The 25,298-nt window shown below is 43.0% G+C and overlaps 1 protein-coding gene across 1 annotated transcript; it reads right to left on the reverse strand.

The window, feature by feature from the left end:
• Positions 1 to 565: 565 nt before the first annotated feature.
• Positions 566 to 24,335, reverse strand: coro2bb (coronin, actin binding protein, 2Bb). The gene is made up of 12 exons (XM_039017984.1): positions 24,303 to 24,335; positions 23,797 to 23,997; positions 14,674 to 14,790; positions 13,152 to 13,301; positions 11,582 to 11,746; positions 4,777 to 4,893; positions 4,547 to 4,651; positions 4,111 to 4,207; positions 3,446 to 3,558; positions 2,642 to 2,732; positions 2,286 to 2,419; positions 566 to 2,078 (listed from the first exon to the last, which is right to left on the reverse strand). The coding sequence occupies exons 1-12, from the start codon at positions 24,333 to 24,335 to the stop codon at positions 1,947 to 1,949; spliced, it is 1,455 nt and encodes a 484-aa protein (XP_038873912.1). The 3' UTR covers positions 566 to 1,946.
• Positions 24,336 to 25,298: the final 963 nt, after the last annotated feature.

Raw genomic sequence — 25,298 nt, forward strand, 5'->3', positions numbered from 1 at the left:
AGGGGTGTCCACATACCTTTGTATACATAGTGTATATAACTGATTGTTCAATGATATCTATAAAAATGTCCTTGTCAGGAATACATGCAGACTACAGTATGTCCATTAATGGAATAGGTTCCATTGATGCTGTCAGAATAACCACTTCAGAAGTGGAGACAAAAACCCTTGAGCCAAGTGGATGAGGTGGAACAGCTGCTATTGGGTATTTATATATCACCACCCCTTTTTTAAACTACTGGTAATTGAATTAGAGAGATAGTACACCCTATCATGTAGCATGAAGAGTACTGCAGTTGGGGAAAGGGCTCCACCTAGTGGAGACTTCATGTAAAGGCGTGGTTCCTTTGACCTTGTTTTCATGGTGCACCTTTGTGTTGTAACAAAAGAAGATGTGGATACTGCAGAATATAGAACTCCAGTGCTTCTCTGGGACAGACTGTTTATATCATTTTTGTTTCTCTACAGCATTTTTGCTTATCAGAACTGTGCTGATGCATACCACTAAGCTGTACACAGATTCAACCACATGTCACTTACTGAACACTATTTTTATGGTGTCAATTAATTTATTTAGGGAGAGGGGCAACTTCAGGAAGACATTATGTTACAGTCATTAAGAAATAACATCCTCTAGCAGTCATACATTTACCTTGGGTACCTTACTAATCCCCACTGCTGCCTATGGCTATATCCTTAATACACTTACCCTGTCATTTTTCTCTCCACGCATGACATTATTTTTTAAACTTGCAATAAATACTCTCCCCTATCATTCTATCATCATGTACTACAATATAAATATACCAGTATCGTTGCGGTTACAGGCATACTGTATTATACAGTCAAATAATAAGTGTTTGCAGTTGCTAGTTACCTCTGATCTGTAGTCACACATGACAACAGAATGTTCATACAGTAGCTACGTGTGGCTAACATGAATTACGAGCATCTCTACCGACTTCATACAGACATCTGTGAGGACATGGTCCCTCAGTGGTCGAGGTGCATATACACATCCCTCAGTGGTCCCTTCAACCTTGGGAATGCCTCAGTCATGTTCATGTTGTGGACAACCTGCTACCAAGTCAGCAAAGATTTGTCCCCCAATATGGCTTTAAAGTCTGTTTTTGCCTTTATCTAACATGGCGCTCCTGTATTTTTTTGTTGTCAGAATATTCATTTAATGGCCATATGTAACTATAAAGTGAAAATATGAAGAGGATCTATCGCAGATTCGTCATCAATAATAGGATGAATAATGTATGGGATGAATAGTACTAGACAAGCCATCTGTTTGAATAGGCTTGGTTACCACTCTATTGCCCCATCCTCAGATAGGACCACTGCAGAGACTACAGACTACACATGCTCAACCCAGCAATACCCCTGCTATGCAACTACAGTCCTCACAAGTCCTCATATTCAAGGGCCTTCAAGTCTCAAGACATGCCATTTCATGTCTTGAGGACAGAGCCTGCTTGAAGTTAAAGGGAAACAATGGTTTCACTCCCCACATAACTGATTCTGTCAGCTTGAGTAAATTCTATGCAGAGCTATCTACCACAGTTGGTCTTGGTGCTTTGGCTGAATGGGGACATACTAAGGTTCTGTTGCTGAAGGAGGTGAAGGTCTTTGGAACGTGGAGAAGGGATGAAGAGGTGCAGCCAGGTCGGGTGGTGCTGGATATATTTTTGGCAGTGTTCAGGGCTTGGTGACCCGCTTTCAGGGTGAGGGACACAGTGTGACAGAGGTTGCCTTCTGATTCCTTACCCTTCTCCCAGAAGTGAGCACTAGCTCACTCACTGGACCCGCATGGACTAGAGGGAGTTTCCACCCGGGTGCACACTTCGGGAAGAAGGGAAGGGAGTCGGCCACCAATGGTCTCTCTCCCTGAGTGTGCAGGAGGTCAGAGTGGGGAGGTCAGGGGTCAGCCAGGTCGAAGGTCACAGTTTGTTGGCGTTGTTCCGCAGGTTGTTGAGCTCCAGCTCCAGCTGTTGGAGTCTAACGTCTTTCTGCACCAGCTCCTCTCTCAACCTCTTTAGCTCATCTTGCTGCCTGAAGAACATCCGCATGAGCTGGGAGAGAGGAATGACACACACACACACACACACACACACACTGAAGGTCAGGGTAAAGGCATAGTGCAGATGCATTGGCAAGACAGTGCCTGTGGTTGTGCAGTGTGCTATCTCTTCTATGTTGTTCAAGACGTGGTAATGCTTCTGAGAGTGAGTAGGGACATACCGCTGTCATATACACAACAACACATCAATTGGTTTCACCTCGTTCTCTGTCTTGGGTGGAATACTCTCCAGCAGGCCATTCATCACCATGGTCTTCCTCTCTCTCACAGGGGCCTTGAAGGCCTTCTGGCAGGGCCGCTTGTATCCAGCCTTTAGGGACATCAACACTGGCTCTGCACACACACACACACACACACACACACACACACACACACACACACACACACACACACACACACACACACACACACACACACACACACACACACACACACACACACACACACACACACTTGGATGATGCTCACCAGGTCTGCATAATTGTATGTTTGTATCAGTATTCATAAAAACATTAGTTACATGTGTATGCCATTTTGCAGTATTGCACTACTCACCTCTGTCCATCCCACTCAGCCACTCATCTGCAGTGAGGGCTGGTTCTGTGCCTGCTGTCATAGGGTAGATGTCCTCCTGGTATGTCTCGGACTGCAAAACAACAAGACAAAATGAATCATTCCTATAGCACCCAAAGCAGAAAATGAATGCTGCTGCATTGCCGTGTGCTAGTCTAGAAAGCACCTAGGTGGTATGATAAGTGAGACAAGCCAAGCATAACCCATATGGTGAGAGGATTACATTTCAGCTAGCTTCTGTCCTAGGTAATATTCCACTATTCCACTGGCATTAGTGGCCAATATCATACAGTATCTCAGCTACTCAGACAACTCCCTTTGTCCAGGAAGGACAACATTTGATATCACTTGATTTACTATGCTGACGCAATCAGTGTTGAGTGCCCTAACACCGTTTCTGTAATATTACTATTTGTGGACTCTTCGGATTCTCTCTCTCTCACACACACACACACACACACAGAGGTTCAGTAGTTAATAACTGCTAGACCAGAAGAGGTACGCAAGAATTTCCTGCCTAATTATCACTTGAAAATGTTTCAATTTTTAGTAGGCTAAATTACACGATTCCAGAGTGATCTGTTCTTGCAATTTGTAATCTATGGCATTTCAGATTGAAATATGATCATTTATCACCAAGTAGTTTGGATGTAGTGAACTACTACTTAAAAGTAACCTTCAGTTAAGTAAACTATATTTTTCCTAAGGCTAGAGTAGCTAAAGTTCTTCCATTGTGAAGTGATTGGTAGCTTCAGAGTAGCTTCCCCAACACTGCACTCCATTCACCCTTCGTGGGACTATCATGGAGATGGGCTCGATGAGGCCCCTCAGAGTCACCAGCTTGTAGAAGCGGAACACCTCGCAGGCCGCCACGTCCAGCCCATGTTTTGGCATAACTCCTGTGAGGGTGGACAAAGAGAGGGGAAAGGGGGTTGAGGTGAGTCTTGAAGTTAAAATGGACACCTTACATACCATGCCAATCTAGGGGCTTCTACTGTCAGGAGACAGTTCAGACTGAGCATGGATAGAAACGGAATGTCTGGAACAGTCACAATTCTCTATTTCAGTTGGAGATGAGAGGCGAGTCTGGTCTATCTGCAATGTTCTGAGTGCTGCGAATGTCCCTCTTGTTAGGATTCCTGATTGTGCTGCGGGTTCACTGAGGGCTGAATTTGAGATCACATCCTCTAAAATCATGCATTGATGTCAATTGGAATTTTGAGTTCTGAGCGCAGATCTCAAGTTTTATGATTCAGGACCAATAGAAAAAAAACGCAACCTTGTACCCTGTCATGTATCTGAAATGTTGTTCCAAGAGTTAGAAAAGTATAATTTTCACTCATTGATTAACCTCAATTTACAGGCTTCCTCACTGATGAACGAGACCTGGAAGGATGGCATTGCGATTTGTGAGACGACTTAGTATTCATCGATTGATGTGACTGACTTACCCAGGCCTTTCTGTGGAGCCGGGGACCTGAACTCCATTAGGTACTGCAGGTAGGGCTTCTCTGTGCCGACCTCATAGTATCTGATGTTACCGTCTCCCTGTGAACCATACACAGATACCTGAGATCACACAGCAGATAGCAGTAACGTTGAGGTTCCCATGGTAACACACTCTCTTTCACACACGTGCACACGCGCATACATATATTTCACAAACACACCACACAAAATGCATTTTCGCAATTTATAAGCAAATGAGGAAGCGCACATCTCGCATAGGGGTTCCATTTCAAGTCAGTCAGTTCAAAAAGTGAAATTAAATCCCATTTAAATTCAAGAGAGAAATTCACATTAAAACATAAAAATGTAATTCATACACATCACCTCATGTGATAGTTGAAAGCTAAGGTCAAGTGGCCTTGGTATGACGTGTCTTACCTTGCCTGCCAGGTAGAGCATGTGTGTGTCAGCATCATAGAAAGGGAAGAGCAGCCCAGACAGCCCATCAATCTCCTCCTCTATGATGGGCATGGACAGGTCCTCCTGGAGAGAGAACCTTAGTGAGACACTGCTCTACACACATACACTCTCTCTCTCTCTCTCTCTCTCTCTCTCAAACACACCAAAGCACTTTAACATAGACACTGATATATCACCAATGAGCTCACCTGATCCCACAGTGCCACTTGTCTAGTGTTCCATCGAGAGACTCCGGTGGTGACCAGGCGCTTCATGTTGCCCAGAAACACCACTCTGTTCACCCTGTGGCTCTTACAGTCAGCTTCCTGTTCACATATATGGCAATAGCTCTGGAAAATTATTCAAACTGGTTGTGTTACAACACAGCGTTACACAGTACAGTAGCTACGTCTACAGAAGTAATCCTAATGCCAAAGCATTTGTGTGTGAGGTGTGGAGTGTGTGTGTATATTTGTGTCTAGGTACCCCACAAATGGTGCTGTATATGGAGACAACCCAGGTGTGTGAACAGGTCACTCTGGCTTTAAAGGCCATGTTGCAAGTTAAATGGGCTAATAAAAATAGAACATACACCCCTTGTAGATGACATCACAAAACAAATGAGAAAATAAATACAAATAAACATATATACACTACCGGTCCAAAGTTTTAGAACACCTACTCATTCAAGAGTTTTTCTTTATTTTTTGCTATTTTCTATATGGTAGAATAATAGTGAAGACATCACAAATATGAAATAACACATATGGAATCATGTAGTAACCAAAAAAGTGTTAAACAAATCAAATATATATTTTACATTTGAGATTCTTCAAAGTAGCCACACTTTGCCTTGATGACAGCTTTGCACACTCTTGGCATTCTCTCAACCAGCTTCACAAGGTAGTCACCTGGAATGCATTTAAATTAACAGGTGTGCCTTCTTAAAAGTAAATTTGTGGAATTTCCTTCCTTAATGTGTTTGAGTCAATCAGTTGTGTTGTGACAAGGTGGGGGGGAGGTATACAGAAGATAGCCCTATTTGGTAAAAGACCAAGTCCATATTATGGCACGAACAGCTCAAATGAGAAAAGAGAAATGACAGTCCATCATTACTTTAAGACATGTAGGTCAGTCAATACGGAAAATGTCAAGAACTTTAAAAGTTTCTTCATGTGCAGTTGCAAAAACCATCAAGCGCGATGATGAAACTGACTCATAAAGGAATGCAACAGGAATGGATGACCCAGAGTTACCTCTTCTGCAGAGGATAAGTTCAGAGTTAACAGCCTCAGAAATTGCAGCCCAAATAAATGCTTCACAGAGTTCAAGTAACAGACACATCTGAACACTTTGAGGTGTAATGCTCGTCGTTAGGCGAAAGAGAGGAGGACCAAGATGCAGCGTGGTGAGTATTCATTTTAATAGAATACTTGAAAAAACAAAAAACAACAAACAAACGACGACGAAACAGTCCCGTAACGTGAACACAGAAACACAGTAACAGGAACAATCACCCACAATACAAAACAGGCTACCTAAATATGGTTCCCAATCAGAGACAACTAGAAACACCTGCCTCTGATTGAGAACCATATCAGGCCAAACACATAGAAATAGACAAACTAGACATACAACATAGAATTCCCACTCATATCACACCCTGACCAAACAAAACATAGAAACATACAAAACAAACTATGGTCAGGGCGTGACAGTACCCCCCCCCCCCCCCAAGGTGCGGACTCCGGCCGCAAAACCTAACCCTATAGGGGAGGGTCTGGGTGGGCATCTGTCCGCGGTGGCGGCTCTGGCGCGGGACGTGGACCCCACTCCACCATAGTCATTGCCCGCTTCAGTGACCTCTTTGGAGCGGCGACCCTCGTCGCCGACCTTGAACTGGGAACCCTAATAAAGGGCCCCACTAGACTGAGGAGCGCCTCTGGACTGAGGGGCGGCTCCTGACTGGCGGGCGGCTCTGGCGGCGCTGGACAGGAGGGAGACTCAGGCGGCGCTGGACAGGAGGGAGACTCAGGCGGCGCTGGACAGGAGGGAGACTCAGGCGGCGCTGGACAGGAGGGAGACTCAGGCCTGCCGAGGTGCACTGTAGGCCTGGTGTGTGGTGCCGGAACTGGTGGTACGGGGCTGGGGACACGCACCACTGGGCGAGTGCGGGGAGCAGGAACAGGGCATACTGGACCCTGGAGGCGCACTGTAGGCCTGGTGCGTGGTGCCGGAAATGGTGGTACCGGGCTGGGGACACGCACCTCAGGGCGAGTGCGGGGTGCTGGAACTGGAGGCCTGGTACGTGGTGCCGGAACTGGAGGGCTGGTGCGTGGAGAAGGCACCGGATAGACCGGACCGTGGAGGCGCACTACAGGTCTCGAGCACCGAGCCTGCCCAACCCTACCTGGCTGAATGCTCACCGTAGCCATGCCAGTGCGGCGAGGTGGAATAGGCCGCACTGGGCTGTGCTGGCGAACCGGGGACACCATGCGTAGGGCTGGTGCCATGTACCCCGGCCCGAGGAGACGCACTGGAGACCAGATGCGTAGAGCCGGCTTCATGGCACCTGGCTCGATGCCCACTCTAGCCCGGCCGATACGAGGCGCTGCTACGTACCGCACCGGGCTATGCACACGTACTGGAGACACCATGCGCATCTCCGCATAACACGGTGCCTGCCCGGACCCTCTCTCTCCACGGTAAGCACGGGGAGTTGGCTCAGGTCTCCTACCTGACTTAACCACACTCTCCGTGTGCCTCCCCCCAATAAATTTTTGGGGCTGCCTCTCGGGCTTCCTTGCAGCCGTGTTCCTTCATAACGCCGGTTCCCTTTACCTGCTGCCTCCGCTCTCCTGGCTGCCTCCACCTGTTCCACCTGCTGCTGCCCATTACCACGCTGCTTGGTCCTTTGGTGGTGGGTGATTCTGTAATGCTCGTCGTTAGGCGAAAGAGAGGAGGACCAAGATGCAGCGTGGTGAGTATTCATTTTAATAGAATACTTGAAAAAACAAAAACCGACGACGAAACAGTCCCGTAACATGAACACAGAACCACAGTAACAGGAACAATCACCCACAACCCACAATACAAAACAGGCTACCTAAATATGGTTCCCAATCAGAGACAACTAGAAACACCTGCCTCTGATTGAGAACCATATCAGGCCAAACACATAGAAATAGACAAACAACATAGAATGCCCACTCATATCACACCCTGACCAAACAAAACATAGAAACATACAAAACAAACTATGGTCAGGGCGTGACAAGAGGAGACTCTGTGAATCAGGCCTTCATGGTCAAATTGCTGCAAAGAAACCCCTACTAAAGGACACCAATAATAATAAGAGACTTGCTTGTTCCAAGAAACATGAGCAATGGACATTAGACCAGTGGCAATGTGTCCTTTTGTCTGGAGTCCAAATTGGAGATTTTTGGTTCCAACCGCCGTGTCTTTGTGAGACACGATGCGGGTGAACGGATGATCTCTGCATGTGTATTTCCCACTGTAAAGCATGGAGGAGGAGGTGTTATGGTGTGCGGTTGCTTTGCTGGTAGCACTGTGATTTATTTCGAATTCAAGGCACACTTAACCAGCATGGTTAAGTGTAGTGCTATGCACTGAGAGTCAGGAAGCAAATTCAGGGAGTGAGTGTTTTAATAAAATAAACATCATCCAAAACAAGAAACACTAACACCACACAGACATGAAACTGAAACAGAAACAATGACGCCTGGGGAAGGAACCAAAGGGAGTGACATATATAGGGAAGGTAATCAGGGAAGTGATGGAGTCCAGGTGAGTCTGACGATGCGCAGGTGCGCATAACGATGGTGACAGGTGTGCGCCATAACGAGCAGCCTGGTGACCTAGAGGCCGGAGAGGGAGCACACGTGACACTACCACAGCATTCTGCTGTGATAAGCCATCCCATCTGGTTTGGGCTTAGTGGACTATCATTTGTTTTTCAACAGGACAATAACCCAACACACTACCAGGCTGTGTAAGGGCTATTTGACTAAGAAGGAGAGTGATGGAGTGCTGCATCAGATGACCTGGCCTCCACAGCCCCCCGACCTCCAACCAAATTGAGTAGGTTTGGGATGAGTCGGACTGCAGATTGAAGGAAAAGCTGACAACAAGTGCTCAGCATATGTGGGAACTCCTTCAAGACTGTTGGAAAAGCATTCGAGGTGAAGCTGGTTGAGCGAATGCCAAGAGTGTGCAAAGCTGTCATCAAGGCAAAGGGTGGCTATTTGAAGAATCACAAATATTAAATATATTTTTATTTGTTTAACACTTGTTTACTACATGATTCCATATGTGTTATTTCATAGTTTTGATGTCTTCACTATTATTCTACAATGTAGAAAATAGTAAAAATAAAGAAAAACCCTTGAATGAGTAGATATTCTAAAACTTTTGACCACTAGTGTGTCATGTAATATGTAGCTACTGTTATGTAATTTAGCTAGAAATGTGGGTATCGCTGCTCGCAGTGGTGTAAACAGATAATCAATGTGTTTCATGTTTTTGTGGTGCGTGTGTAGCCCAGCAGTATATAAGCTATTAGATCTTCAATTTACAATGTCGTATTGAAAAATAATTGACATATCCAATTGATACATATACCACTATTGATTCATGTTTTTAATTGTTTTAAAGTGAAACATGGCCTTTGTAAAAAAACTGTAATCGCTAGGACCCATTTCTCAATACTTACTGTAGGTCACCTTTTCAAAACTCTGCACACAGTGAGCACAACAGCAGTCTATGTGGGCTAAACTGTGGATCATATTCCATTGTTTTGGCACAAAATGCATTCAATGACTACATCGTTCAAATTTCATGAATTATTTTCTCCCTCAGACACAACCACCACCAAAACTCTATGTACCTACAGGCCAATTTGCACGTTTACATACTCTTTTCATAACTGTTCAACTTAAGTTCAAAACCTAACATAACACAAAATGGAATAAGACAGCAATTTGCTACATTTCTACAGTAATACCGTATTGAAATATATTCCAAATCTAAAAAAAAGAAATACTATCAAAACAATTAGACCAACCACAGCTGATTCCCATTGTGGCTGAACACCTACCCAGGTGTTAGTCTTTCAATTTCATTACCATCTATACAAAAGGGGACATTTTAGGAATAATGCTGTACTGCAATGTAAACATGGACCCAGCCAGAGATTGAGAAGTGGCTGACAGAGGAAGAAGAGTGGGAGGGAGAGGAGTACGTATGCGTGGTGGAAGAAGACTGAGAGGAAGATCAAGAGCTGTAGTCTCAGATGAGATTAGGGCTACTATAACTGATCATGTAACAAATCATGATCTATCAATGAGAGAGGCTGGTCTGAGAGTGCAGCCAAATCTGCAACGCTCAACAGTGGCATCTATTCTGAGAAATTTCCAGCAAAACAACAGGTAAGATGTGCATTCTGCAAGGGCATCTGACTGAACTGCACATTACAGAAGTAAATTGAGCAAAGCCTCCACACCCACTTGTGTGTAATAGTTTTTTTTATTCCTGCTTAGGACCCAATGGTTACCTCCCACTGGCGGGAGAGGTAGGATTTTCACTGCTGTACAGGAAACTGCAATCGTTGATATGGTCATCAGAAATAATGGCATAAAACTCAGAGATTCGGGACAGAGTGTTGGCAGACATTACATTTGTAAATATTCACAATGTAAGCATAACAACTATTTCTAGAGTCCTGAAACATCAATTCAGGATAAAGCAGTTGTACACTGTCTCCTTTGAGAGGAACTCTGAACGAGTCAAGCAACTCAGGAACCAATATGGTATAGCCTAACTCTTATGTTGCCTTGTGGAATTATTTTAGAGAGTCATGGAGATTGAAGCCAGGCCAACAACCCACATATTCATCTTTGTGGATGAGGCTGGTTTCAACTTGGCCAAAACACAGTGGCGAGGAAGGAATGTGATTGGGAAATGAGCCACAGTGGATGTCCCGGGCCAGAGGGGTGCCAACATCACAATGTGTACAGCAATATACTCTGATGGATTGCTGTTACACAAACTGCTAATTGGGCCACACAACACCGAGCATCTCATGTCATTCCTGGGTGACCTCTATGGAAGGGTTGTGCCAGGTGAGGAAAGGGTTGCAGTGAGGCGACATCGGCCAACGTTTGTAATTGTCTGGGACAATGTGGCATTTCACCACTCCCGTGCAGTCAGTGGTTTGCAACCCATCCCAGGATGGTGTCACTTTTCCTCCCACCTTACTCTCCATTCCTCAACCCCATAGAGGAATTATTTTCCTCATGAACCACCATCCACATGATCAACTGTCCCTCCTGGACACAATGAATGCTGGATGCTTGGACATATCTGCAGAAGATTGCCAGGGATGGACCATTAATGCCAAAAGATTATTTCCTATGTATATTTCCCAAGATGACATAAGATGTGATGTGGATGAGAACCTGTGGCCAAATGCAGAAGACAGGGTTGACTAGACTTGCTACTGTATCTGTATCGGTGTATATAGAAATTATTTTATTTTGGAATCACTCAATGCCAAAAAATGACATAAAACATATTGAAGCATATTGCATCATGGCTGATTCATTCCTGTAACATATACTGCAGTGAATTCTAAACAGTAGGGAGGTCATTCTTGTGTTGTAAAGACATTTTACAAAAGAAAACATTGTGTAATGCTACCTGTTGTTAGTGTTTTTTAGGTCATTGTTTCATGAGTGACAAAGTGTGCTTGTTTGGTGACAACCTTTACTAGTGTTATGGAAGAATGAGTTGATTTGAGACATGTATGAAGTGTTTTGGTAGTTTTATTGCATTTTATGATGTGAATGAACTGCTGCGCCAAGCTGAAATTTGGTTAGGAGATCTGTGTGAAGAGTTTTGAAAAAGTTTCCTAAGTATTGAGAAATGGGTCCTCGCGATTGTAAAAAAACTGTAATATAGCTGGTGTCTCTCTGTCTACATGGGTGAGTGACCCACCTGCAGGACCTTGCCCGAGCGAGGCTCGATCACACGCAGGTGTTTGTCCTTGCAGCTGGTGGCCAGCAGGCTGCCGTCGGTGTTGAAGGACATGCAGAGCACCACGTCTGAGTGACAGTCGATCAACTTCACTGGGCCTCCCACCTCCAGGTTCCAGATCAGGATCTGACAAATGGAGGGACATAAAGAGTGAAAGTTAATGTAAGAGAGACAAAAGTCTGATGAGATGAGGTGATAGAAGAGAGAGAAGGGGGAGTGAATTTATAGGAATATAGATATATACTGTATATACACTATATATACAAAAGTATGTGGACACCCCTTCAAATTAGTGAATTCATCTATTTCAGCCACAACCGTTCCTGACAGGTGGAGAAAATTGAGCACACAGCCATGCAATCAACATAGACAAGCATTGGCAGTAAAATGGCCTTACTGAAGAGCTCAGCGACTTTAGGATGCCACCTTTACAACAAGTCAGTTTGTCAAATTTCTGCCCTGCTAGAGCTGCCCCCGTCAACTGTAAGCGCTGTTATTGTGAAGTGGAAACGTCTAGGAACAACAATGTCTCAACTGCAAAGTGGTAGGCCACATAAGCTCACAGACCACCAGGTGCTGAAGCGCATAAAAATCTTCTGTCCTCGGTTGCAACATTCACTACCGAGTTCCAAACTGCTTCTGGAAGCAACGTCAGCACAAGAACTGTTTGTCGTGAGCTTCATGAAATGGGTTTCCATCGCCGAGCAGCCATGCACAAGTCTAAGATCACCATGCGCAATGCCAGGCGTCGGCTGGTGGAGTAAAGCACGCCGCCATTGGACTCTGGAGTGATGAATCACGCTTGGCGGATGCCAGGAGAACGCTACCTTCCCGAATGCATAGTGCCAACTGTAAATTTTGGTGGAGGAGGAATAATTTTCTGGGGCTGTTTTTCATGGTTCGAGCTAGGCCCCTTTGTTCCAGTGAAGGGAAATCTTAACGCTATAGCATACAATGACATTCTGTGCTTTCAACTTTGTTGCAACAGTTTGGGGCAGGCCCTTTCCTGTTTCAGCATGGCAATGCCCCCGTGCACAAAGCGAGGTCCATAAAGAAATGGTTTGCGGAGATCGGTTTGGAAGAACTTGACTAGCCTGCACAGAGCCGTGACCTTAATCCCATCAAACACCTTTGACCTTAATCCCATCGAACACCTTTTGGAACGCCGACTGCGAGCCAGGCCTAATCGCCCAACAGTGCCCGACCTCACTAATGCTCTTGTGGCTGAATGAAAGCAAGCCACCGCAGCAATGTTCCGACATCTAGTGGAAAGCCTTCCCAGAAGAGCAGAGGCTGTTATAGCAGCAAAGGGGGGACGAACTCCATATTAATGTCCATGATTTTGGAATGATATGTTTGACAAGCAGGTGTCCACATACCTTTGGTCATGTCGTGTTTAGAGAGAGAGAGAGAGATTAAAGAGTGAACAAAGTGAGAGAGAAAGATGGGTAAAGCGAGTGAGGGGAGTGAGAGAATTCAATAAAGAGAGGAAAGGATGGTAAAGAACACTACAGCAATGATTTACTGATACCTTAAAGTCGTAGCCAGCGCTGAAGAGGATGCCACTGCAGGTGGGGTGCCACTCTATGAGACCCACTCGTCGGCTGTGTCCATACAACTCCAGAACCGCCTCGGACATGTTCCGCCTCAACCCTCCCTCTGGAATCTCCCATATCCGCACCTATAGGCCGCATATACGTAGATAACGGTCATAGTCATCGGCATGTCATCGTGGAATGCTCTGCCACCAGAGGTTACTCAGGCAAAAAGGAAGTTTAGCTTTAAACAACAGTTAAATAAGACCTCTCCTCTTTCTAAAGACCTAATTTAACTGTACTGTATATAATATATATAGTACAGTGCGTTCAGAAAGTATTTCCACCCCTTGACTTATTCCACATTTTATTGTGTTACAGCCGATCAGATTTTGTCACTTGCCTACATATACCATAACGTCAAAGTGGAATTATGTTTTTAGACATTTTTACTAGTTATAGTAATTAAAAATAAAAAGCTTAAATGTCTGGAGTAAATAAGTATTCAACCTCTTCGTTATGGCAAGCCTAATGAGTTAAGGAGTAAAAATGTGCTTAACAAGTCACATAAGTTGCATGGACTGTGTGCAATAATAGTGTTTAACATGATTTTTGAATGACTACCTCATATCTGTACCCCACACATACAATTATATGTAAGGTCCCTCTGTCGAGCAGTGAATTTCAAACACAGATTCAACCACAAGGGAGTTTTGCCAATGCCTTGCAACAAAAAAAAGACATTACATACCCATTTGAGCATGGTGAAGTTGTTAATTACACTTTGGATGGTGTATCAAAATACCCAGTCATTACAAAGATACAGGCGTCCTTCCAAACTCAGTTGTCGGTGAGGAAGGAAACCGCTCAGGGATTTCAACATGAGGCCGATGGTGACTTTAAAACATTTACAGAATTGAATGCCTGTGATAGGAGAAAACTGCGGATGGATCAACAACATTGTAGTTACTCCACAATACTAACCTAAATGACAGAGTGAAAAGAAGGAAGCCTGTACAGAAAAACATGCATCCTATAAGGCACTAAAGTAAAACTAAAAAAAAATTGCTTGAATAATTACAAAAATAATAAATGTGAAAATATTGTACAACCCAGGTGTGGAAAGTTTTTAGAGACTTACCCAGAAAGACTCACAGCTGTAAAAAGCTGATTCTAACATGTATTGACTCAGGGTTGTGAATAGTTATGTTAAAGACAATATTTCTGTATATAATTTTCAATAAATTTGCCAAGTTTTCACTTTGTCATTATGGGGTATTATGTATACAAAAAACATATATTTCATCAATTTGAAATAAAACAAAATGTGGAATAAGTCAAGGGGTATAAAGACTTTTCCCTATGCACAGGGATACCCGCATGCACACACCGGGAAGCACACACACAGACATGTGTGCACACACGCACACAGAGACATGCTTGCGTGCTCCCAAATACACACACACAGACATACACACACATGCGCACACACACACACCAATGTTTGTTGTTACTCACAGAGCAGTCCTCTGAGCAGGAGGCTATGATGTTGTCGATGAAGGGGTTCCATTTGATGTCCAGCACGCCTCCCTGGTGGCCGCACACTTTAGGTTGGTGAGGGTCGATTCGCCCAGCCTGGAGGAGCACATGGAGGAGAGAAACAGAGACAACACAAAACAGATTCTGTAAATAGCATAAAAGCCTTATCATCCCTTTATATAATCTAAACATGCTGATCAAAATTCAATCCCATACTCAAAGCCTTGTTGAACTCAACGAGTAAGATACCTCAGGGTATGTGTATTCAACCGAATATTGTCTACAAAGAAAAATTACACATAACTGTCTACCACCAACACATAACATGAAATGCATCAACAGGGTTGACACCAATATTGACAACCAGTGGTTACCCCTAATGCCCACTGAGTGGTGCCACTGTACTGTGCCATACGCTGCACTGCATGAAAGCCTTTCACATCATCCTGCTTCCCTCAGCATCTCTGAGGTACTGGATCTTAGGGTCAAAAACTGGGTCAATTATAACAAAATAGATGCCTTTTGATTTTGAGTAGATGCCTTTTGATGTGTATAAGGAAAGTGAGCAATAGGGCTATTTTGACAGAAACCACACAAGTTAAGTATATGATTTCCAAAATGGGGTTAGAAGGAAATCCAGTTGGAAATACAAAGGAAAGTAGCCTAATTTGTAATTCAAACATGCCTCACAGGCCACAGTGCTATCATTGCTTAATAGAACCCATTGTATCAGTGACATTGTCAGTCTTTGTCTAAAAGTGTCTGATACAACAGTTAGGATAGAAAGAGAACATTGTGAGACAGGAGGGTCACATGACTGAAAAATAGGATTCAAGCTAACTCTGTACCAGTCACACCCTATAGCTTGGCTGTTTACAAGTAGAAGATGTATAAGGGACTGATATGGGTTAATCCTATAATAAGTGGGCCTATACAAGCCATATGACCTAGACAGTAGCAGAGGAGCCTGTGGCTTAAGTTGAGGAACCCTTATTCACTATCACTTCTACTAATTGGCAGGATTTTAAAGCTGTAGGCTATCCTCATCATGGCCAACAATTAATCATTGTTTCTCCAATCAAAAACCCCCCTTCCCCGCTCCTTCATGCTTAACATATTGGTTTCTGAGCACATTATTTCCTCTAATAAATATCGCTTTTTACCACTTACACATCTCATTAAAAAAAATGTTATATGTAGGCTAGTGACAATTTTTTTGAAGCCTTGTTTTCAGTCCTAACAAACTGGCATCACTAACATGAGAATTGAAAAAGTTTATGCACACCACACACCAGTGACAACAGACATAGCAAAGCCAACTATTGAAACATTCAATGGCAAAGAATTTATATGTAGTGTCAGTGGTAGAAATAACTGAGCACGTTAATTTGGAGTCAAAAAGGACCACGTGCGCACTGTGAGCAATAGATGAGATGGAGGAAGCCGTCATATTTCGCAGGTCCTTTTCATCGGTCTCAATCTTATCTTATATACAATAATTTTCAGGGATTTTGGCCTATGAAATAACTATCCAAGGGAATATTGTTCTTGTCAGAAATTAGGAAATTGTGAAGCCACAGGAAGCTGAGCCGAGGTAAATTTGCAGGACAGGTAGCTAAGAACAATCAAGTGAGCTTTAAAAAGTGATCTAGTCCATTAGCTAGCCAAGACATTTGGGTAGCTGAAGGTCTTTTCATCCTAGGCTTTAGCAAGGTTGTTGATCATTTAATGGCTGCAGATGTGAAGAATGCTTCATTAACATGTTCTAACTTGCTGTCATGGAAATTCATACACAGGTACACGGAAAGTCAATCTTAAAATAATGTCCTTCTCGTGGTTCGAACACACATAGGACTATTGATTAATTATAATGTCATTATTAGTGTTTACATAGCCCATTTAAATCTCATTTAAGTCTCTAGTCTTTCTAGTGAGGGTGATCAGGCCTCAGGTCAGTCAGCCCTATTAAGTGAGGGTTTGTTTCTTGTACCTCAGACGTTAAAGATATTTCAAACATTGTGTGTATTAGGTTTACATTGGGTTTTTCAGTACATTTCTTATCAAAATAATTTACATGTGGGCAACCAAAACTCTGACAACAGATAGTTCAGAAAATGTCATTTTTGTACCCTTTAAGTTGTATCCTTTCTAACCCGTGAAAACCCCACTAAAACAAAAGTAAAAAGACCCCACACAATAAATCAAAGAGTATTAACGACTAACAAATATTCATTAACAGGTGGGTTGTGTGTGGGTGCTGGCGTGTGTGTGGTAAAAATCGTAGGGTAAACAACGTTCTGCTTCCCCCCTATTGCAAGGTTTATTACAAGACAAACATGATAACTTTCTCCATATTAGAAGGCATTTTAGTATACATTCAAAAAGTTCTCTATATTTTTATTACCTATCTCTGTTGGATATTCAATTTCTGCTTCAATATTTATTAAAAGTCTATTATTTTAAGATTAATATGTAATGTTTTGGAGGGATCAATATGTATTAACTGGGTTGGCACTGTCTGTCAGTCCCCTGTAGATGGGGCGCTCGGTCCATAATAAGTCCGGCACCTGAGACAGCTTATACAGGGAAACCGATGCATTTTCCATTTTGCCTACTCACGAATAGAACGTCATCATTTGGGATATCAACTATCGGGAGTACAATACAGTGTAGCCTTAAGTTTAATTAACAGAAAATCATTGGTTCTATTTAACAGGGTATGGGGTTTACTTCAAAATGTATTACCAGGGTGGAGGAAATCTCATCAGCGTTTATAGCTTTATTGGTTAGGGGTAAGTCAAGTCCCGTACAATGCTTTAAAAAACACACAAATTACAAGTTGGTTAAGTTGAAATTGAACACTTATTTGCTAAATAAGACCATTACATTTTGTATTATGTTAGGATGATTGAGTGATTTTGATGTCTATTTATGTGACTTACTTTGGTTACTGACTTTAATTATAAGTGTTTTATTTTTCTATAAGATGCCCCCTAAATCAACCAAGGACAGGACAAGGACATACACTATATATGCAAAAGTATGTGGACACCCTTCAAATTTGTGGATTCGGCGATTTCAGTAACACCCGTTGCTGAAAGGTATATAAAATCGAGCACACAGCCATGCAATCTCTATAGACAAACATTGGCAGAAGAATGGCCCGTACTGAAGAGCTTAGTGACTTTCAACTGGCACCGTCATAGGATGCCACCTTTCCAGCAAGTCAGTTCGTCAAATTTATGCCCTACTAGAGCTGCCCTGGTCAACTGTAAGTGCTGTTATGATGCAGTGGAAACATCTAGGAGCAACAACTGCTCAGCCGCAAAGTGGTAGGCCACACAAGCTCACAGAACTGGACCCCTGAGTGCTGAAGCGCGTAAAAATAGTCTGTCTTCAGTTGCAACATTCACTACCGAGTTCCAAACTGCCTCTGGAAGCAACATCAGCACAATAACTGTTCGTCGTGAGCTTCATGAAATGGGTTTCTATGGCCGAGCAGCCACACACAAGCATAAGATCACCATGGGCAATGCCAAGTATCTACTGGAGTAGTGAAGCTAGCCTGCCATTGGACTCTGAAGAAATGGAAACGCGTTCTCTGGAGTGATGAATTACGCTTCACCATCTTGCAGTCCGACAGACGAATCTGGGTTTGGCCTTGACGTCAACCCCATCAAACAAACACCTTTGGGATGAATTGCAACGCCGACTGCGAGCCAGGCCTAGTCGCCCAACATCAGCGCCCGACCTCACTAATGCTCGTGGCTGAATGGAGGCAAGTCCCCACAGCAATGTTTCAACATCTAGTGGAAAGCCTTCCCAGAAGAGTGGAGGCTTTTAAAACAGCAAAGGGGGGACCAACTCCATATTAATGCCCATGATTTTGGAATGAGATGTTAGACGAGCAGGTGTCCACATACTTTTGGTCATGTAGTGTATATAAACAGAATCAAACAAGATCCTTTAAGATACCAGCAGTATCTTAAGAAACAAAAATAAAGATTACTCAGGAGAAAGTAAAGTGGTGAACTGAAATCCATCTCACAACTTTCCCAGTGAGAGAAAAAAAAAGGAGGCTAAAGAAAATTAACCAAATAAACAGAAGATCAACTATCCAGAAAATTGTGGTTATGGAGTCATACCTGTCAAGGAACACACCACCACAGACACCTGAAGTCTTACACCTACAGAATGATGACCTAACTGCCCTTCAAATGACTCCACATCTATGTGATTGTTTCGTACCCATGCACAAACCGTGATAATTCAACAAAGCACAACCTTCCACTTCCACCTGCACAGCACCACAGCCATCTCCTAGCGCAACACAGCCATCTCCTAGCGCAACACAGCCATCTCCTAGCGCACCACAGCCATCTCCTAGCGCAACACAGCCATCTCCTAGCGCAACACAGCCATCTCCTAGCGCAACACAGCCATCTCCTAGCGCAACACAGCCCATTGCAGACATACATGAGGGACTGATTGGAAAGTGGTGTGTTGTGACAGATGATGAAGACCCTTACACTGGTATTACACAAGATGTTGATGCAGAGAGCTGCGCTCTAGTGAAGACGATGAGTTGCGTGGGAGCCAACCGATTCTTTTGGCCAATGAGAGAGGACATTGTATTGTACCAACAAGAGAATGTGCTTGGGATTGTCCCTGAGCCTCATCCAGTGACAAAACGGCATATGATGCTTGATGGTGTCTGCAAGGAAATTTGCTCTCTCGTTAACCTCTACGGGATCGGTGCCCCCCCCCCCCCCCCGCAGGACGGTTGAGTTAACGTAGGCTAATGTGATTAGCATGAGCTTAAATTCTTGTTCATCTAACTGCACTGTCCACTTTACAGTAGCTATTACAGTGAAATAATACCATGCTATTGTTTGAGGACAGTGTACAATTATGAACTTGAAAATGTATTAATAAACCAATTAGGCACATTTGGGCAGTCATGATACAACATTTTGAACAGATATGCAGTGGTTCATTGGATCAGTCTAAAAATGTGCACATACACTGCACATACAATGTTTACATACACTAGTGTCCAAAATCTAAATTGCGCCTGGGCTGGAATAATCCATTATGGCCTTTCTCTTTCATAAAAAAAAAATCATGTTTTTTCATTGTATTACCTTTTACGAGATCTAATGTGTTATATTCTCCTACATTAATTTCACATTTCCACAAACATACATTTAAACTCAGTTTTTCACAATTCCTGACATTTAATCCTAGTAAAAGTTCCCTGTCTTAGGTCAGTTAGGATCACCACTTTATTATAAGAATGTGAAATGTCAGAATAATAGTAGAGAGAGAGAATGATTTATTTCAGCTTTTATTTCTTTCATCACATTCCCAGTGGGTCAGAAGTTTGCATACACTCAATTAGTATTTGGTAGCATTGCCTTTTAAATTGTTTAACTTGAGTCAAACGTTTCGGGTATTTTGTGAAGTGCACCAGTCCCTCCTGCAGCAAAACACCCCCACAACATGATGCTGCCACCCCCGTGCTTCACGGTTGGGATGGTGTTCTTCGGCTTGCAAGCGTCCCCCTTTTTTCTCCAAACAGATCGATGGTCATTATGGCCAAACAGTTCTATTTTTGTTTCATCAGACCAGAGGACATTTCTCCAAAAAGTACGATCTTTGTCCCCATGTGCAGTTGCAAACCGTAATCTGGCTTTTTTATGGTGGTTTTGGAGCAGTTGCTTCTTCCTTGCTGAGCGGCCTTTCAGGTTATGTCGTTATAGGACTCGTTTTACTGTGGATATAGATACTTTTGTGCCTGTTTCCTCCAGCATCTTCACAAGGTCCTTTACTGTTGTTCTGGGATCGATTTGCACTTTTCGCACCAAAGTACGTTCATCTCTAGGAGACCGAACACAATTCCTGAGCGGTATGACGACTGCGTGGTCCCATGGTGTTTATACTTGCGTACTATTGTAATTTACAATGACAGCCCACCCCAGTCAAACCCAGACGACGCTTGGCCAATTGTGCACCGCTCAATGGGACTCCCAATCACAGCCAGATGTGATTCAGCCTGGATTCAAACCAGGAACTGTAGTGTCGTCTCTTGCACTGAGATGCAGTGCCATAGACCGCTGCGCCACTCGGGAGCCCTAATGTCAGCCAGTGTTTCCAACCCTGTACATGTATATCAGAATAATGCATTGAATCCCAAAATTGTTCTAAAATATGCTTAAGTTATTGAGGCATGTATCTTTGGTTTTTGAGGTTTTGAATGTGTTCTATATCTTCAACTGTGACATTAAAATGTTTAATCGTACTTTTCATCAGTTGTTTTATATGAAATGTTATTTACACCACACTCTGTCATTACCACAATGCTGAGTCATTACCCATCACAGTACATATTTTCGAGGAAAAGGTGTATTAAATTACAATTTTTATTGATATTTTTTCCCATATGTGAACCTTATATGCTTGTTATTAAGATAATTCTTAAAATAAATGGTAAATACATGTTTCTGAGTATCATCAATGCATATATGGACATTTAGACATGACAATGATGAATACATATAATTAAGAAAATGTAAAAATAGTTAAAAAAACAATATTTAAGAAATTATAATGTGAATTGTTGTATAAAATACCTTAGGCACAATTTCTGTAATTTCCTTTTCAACTAAAATAGAAAATTTAATGACTGTGTAGACGTTGTAAATGACTATTGTGGCTGGAAAGGGACAATTTTTTCCCCGGGAATATCTACATAGGAGTACAGAGGCCCATTACCAGCAACCATCACTCCTGTTTTCCAATGGCACGTTGTATTAGCTAATCCAAGTTTATCATTTTAAAAGGCTAATTGATCATTACAAAACCCTTTTGCAATTAAGTTAGAACAGCTGAAAACTGTTGTCCTGATTAAAGAAGCAATAAAACTGGCCTTCTTTAGACTAGTTGAGTATCTGGAGCATCAGCATTGTGACGGTTCGATTGCAGGCTCAAAATGGCCAGAAACAAAGACATTTCTTCTGAAGCTTGTCAGTCTATTCTTGTTCTGAGAAATGAAAGCTATTCCATGCAAGAAATTGCCAAGAAACTGAAGATCTCGTACAACGCTGTGTATTACTCCCTTCACAGAACAGCGCAAACTGGCCCTAACCAGAAAAGAAAGAGGAGTGGGAGGCCCCGGTGCACAACTGAGCAAGAGGACAAGTACATTAGAGTGTCTAGTTTGAGAAACAGACACCTCACAAGTCCTCAACTGGCAGCTTCATTAAATAGTACACGCTAAACACTAGTCTCAACGTCAACAGTGAAGAGGCGACTCTGGGATGCCGGCCTTCTAGGCAGATTTGCAAAGAAAAAGCCATATTTCAGACTGGCCAATAAAAATAAAAGATTAAGATAGGCAAAAGAACACAGACACTGGACAGAGGAAGATTGGAAAAAAGTGTTATGTACAGACGGATCTAAGTTTGAGGTGTTCGGATCACAAAGAAGAACATTCGTGAGACGCAGAAAAAATTGGTGGAGGCAATGTGATGGTCTGGGGGTACTTTGGTGGTGGTAAAGTGGGAGATTTGTACAGGGTAAAGGGATCTTGAAGAAGGCTATCATTTTGTAACGCCATGCCATACCCTCTAGACGGTGCTTAATTGGAGACAATTTCCTCCTACAACAGGACAATGACCCAAAGGAGAGCTCCAAACTATACAATAACTATTTAGGGAACAAGCAGTCAGCTGGTATTCTGTCTATAATGGACTGGCCAGCACAGTCACCGGATCTCAACCCTATTGAGCTGTTGTGGGAGCAGCTTGACCGTATGGTACGTATGAAGTGCCCATCAAACCAATCCAACTTGTGGAGGTGCTTCAGGAAGCATGGGGTGAAATCTCTTCAGATTACCTCAACAAAATGACAACTAGAATGCTAAAGGTGTGCAAGGCTGTAATTGTTGCAAATGGAGGATTCTTTGACGAAAGCAAAGTTTGAAGGAAACAATTATTATTTCAATTAAAAATCATTATTTCCAACCTTGCCAACGTCTTGACTATATTTCCTATCCATTTTGCAACTCATTTCATGTATGTTTTCATGGAAAACAAGAACATTTCTAAGTGACCCTAAACTTTTGAATGGTATTGTACCCCGTGACCACACCCACAAGTGATTTTTTGTAATTTTTCCCCCATACAGAAATAACAAAACATGCCAAAAAGCTGCTGTGTTGCTCAATGTACATTTAACCAGGTCAAAAATCCCAACCTACGGTTCGCAATTCTCCCACGTAGGGGCTACGAGAAAAGCCCTGTGGCTTCAGGCTATTCGGTGTAGTAGAGTGGGAAATGTGGGGAACCAGTGTCCAAGTAGGCTACACATAGCTAAGTTTGTGGAAAACATTTAATCACAGATAAGACATTTAACTTTTTTTGTATAATCTGTTTGTAACTCCACTCAGTACTTGTAGCTGCATAGTCCGTTTGTTTGTGTTGTTGGTCTTGGCTAGCTTAATGTTCCAGTAGGTAGCTAGCTAGCACTCACTCAAGTGGCTGCTAGCACCATCATGAAAAGGGGCATGAGGGAAGCCCTACAATATTAAGTTTTCTAAGTAGTGAGAACGCTAGGGAGCAGGCAAGGATGAAAAGTAATCTTTATATAAGTTGTACTTTTCTTAAATGTAGTTTTGTAATTGATTAAAATAATTTTTTTGACAACAAGAAAACTGTTTGAAAAATATGAAGTTTTTGCTGTGGGCCAATGGAGTAACCTAGGTAACCACAGGTTATTTTCCCTACAGGCGGGCAGGACCGCGATGTTCTATCTAATACCGACTGGGGCTTTAGCTTTGGTAATCAGTGTCAACCATGAAGCACGTTCTGATTGGCAAGTGAGGGGTCAAGCCTCGACACACCTTCAACTTGTTTATTCATCAAAACCCAGCCCTTTCGCACCACCGCCAGCTACTGCGCCTATCATTCTGGTTGTGAAAATAGCAAAATATTTCTGACACCCCCCGAACCTATAGAGCTACTGAGCTACAGCGCTTAGATTTACCATTTCATTAGGTTTGTTAAAATAGAGCCTTCAATGTCATTATGGTGTGCAGCCTACCTTGTTGACAGGGATGACGAGAAAGGACCCTCCACCTGCAGTCTCAGTGACAATGGCCAGGAACTTGGCATTGACAGCACAGAAGTGGTTGTCATGGACGTTTCTGGTGATGGGGATGCCATCAAAGCACTGCTCTCGGTTGCCTGCCTTGCCGTACACATTCCGAAACTTTGAGCTTCTGTATGTCGGACGCCATGATATCTGGGGACAAAGCACAGTGAAGAATATCAGTGAAACAGTAAACAGCCTGTCTGCAAAGAGGAGACACATTCTCTTTCTTTATTTTCATATTCTATTGTCTTTTCAGGACACTTCCTAGAGGTGTTTCACACTTCACAATGTTATTCAGGACCAATTGTCTTGGTTGTCTTTTGTTGGAGATCTCAAGTGTGCAAATGACCCCTGCAACGCATAGTGATGATATTTTCAATGTGAATGGAGGCAGGCAGTAGTCCTTGGCTGTTCTCCCAGGCTGTCAGTGTAGTTGGAATTTATTATGAGGTGACCTGAGAGTGCTGTGGGTCTTTGTGGCATGGCATGGTGGGTTACTTAAGGGAATGATAGCCAAGGTGTAATGAGCAGACAGATGAGATTGGTGAAAAGCCTTCAGAGCGACAGGATCGTCTGGTAAAAGAATAGGGGTTGCAGCTTATTTAGGGCTGGCAGCTACACACTGGGAAGCAACGCTTGCCCTATCAATATCAATTAGCCCTCAATACAGTTGAGCGTATTTCCACTGTCTGTCTGATATTCAACCCTGAGTATGTGATCCATAGACAGTATGGTGCGTGAATTAGGGGCTGGTAATTTCGGGTGGGCTTGGTAGGTTGGTAAGCTGTAAGGTTGGTAAGCTGCTTGGAGTTCATGTTGATATAAGCTCATATGTTGTTTGACTGTGTTCCTCCTTACTTACTGACAACGCCGGAGGGGTTTGAGTTCTTAAAGCCAACATTTCTCATTTGCCATCATGTCCTTAGCTGAGAAATGGCACAGGCAGAAGAACAGCTGTCAGTGCACGGCCTTGCTGCCCACATGATGTTGCAACACAAATCAAATAGTCATGGCATGAGGACTTTGACCTATTTTCATATGTAGCAGTTTTTTTCCACTGAGAGGATTCCAAGGATAAGCCGTAGCTAGTGAGTGCATCATTATTTTTCCTACTTTTAGGAAGGTGATTTTTGTTGTACAACTCCATTACAACTAAAGATAGAATGTGAAAAAAATGCAACGGAAAAAAGAGCAATTTATTATGGCAGATGGATCAGTAATCATTTCAATGGCTTTCTTGTGAAACACACTGTTGGCTATACAACCACCATGCATGATCATGGACGACCTGTTAGGAGTAGATCCTGCCTTTTTTAAATCCTAAGAAAACACAATTTTCCCTTCCTGATGATAAAGATTTTTCTTTCTACGTGTCTACTCCAGAAATAGCTTCCAGTGTAGACTATGCACCTCTGTGCTGAGCCAACTATTCCTCTTCTCACCTGGCTACC

The sequence above is a fragment of the Salvelinus namaycush genome, chromosome 21, assembly GCF_016432855.1.
Source record: "Salvelinus namaycush isolate Seneca chromosome 21, SaNama_1.0, whole genome shotgun sequence".
Lineage (NCBI taxonomy): Eukaryota > Metazoa > Chordata > Actinopteri > Salmoniformes > Salmonidae > Salvelinus > Salvelinus namaycush.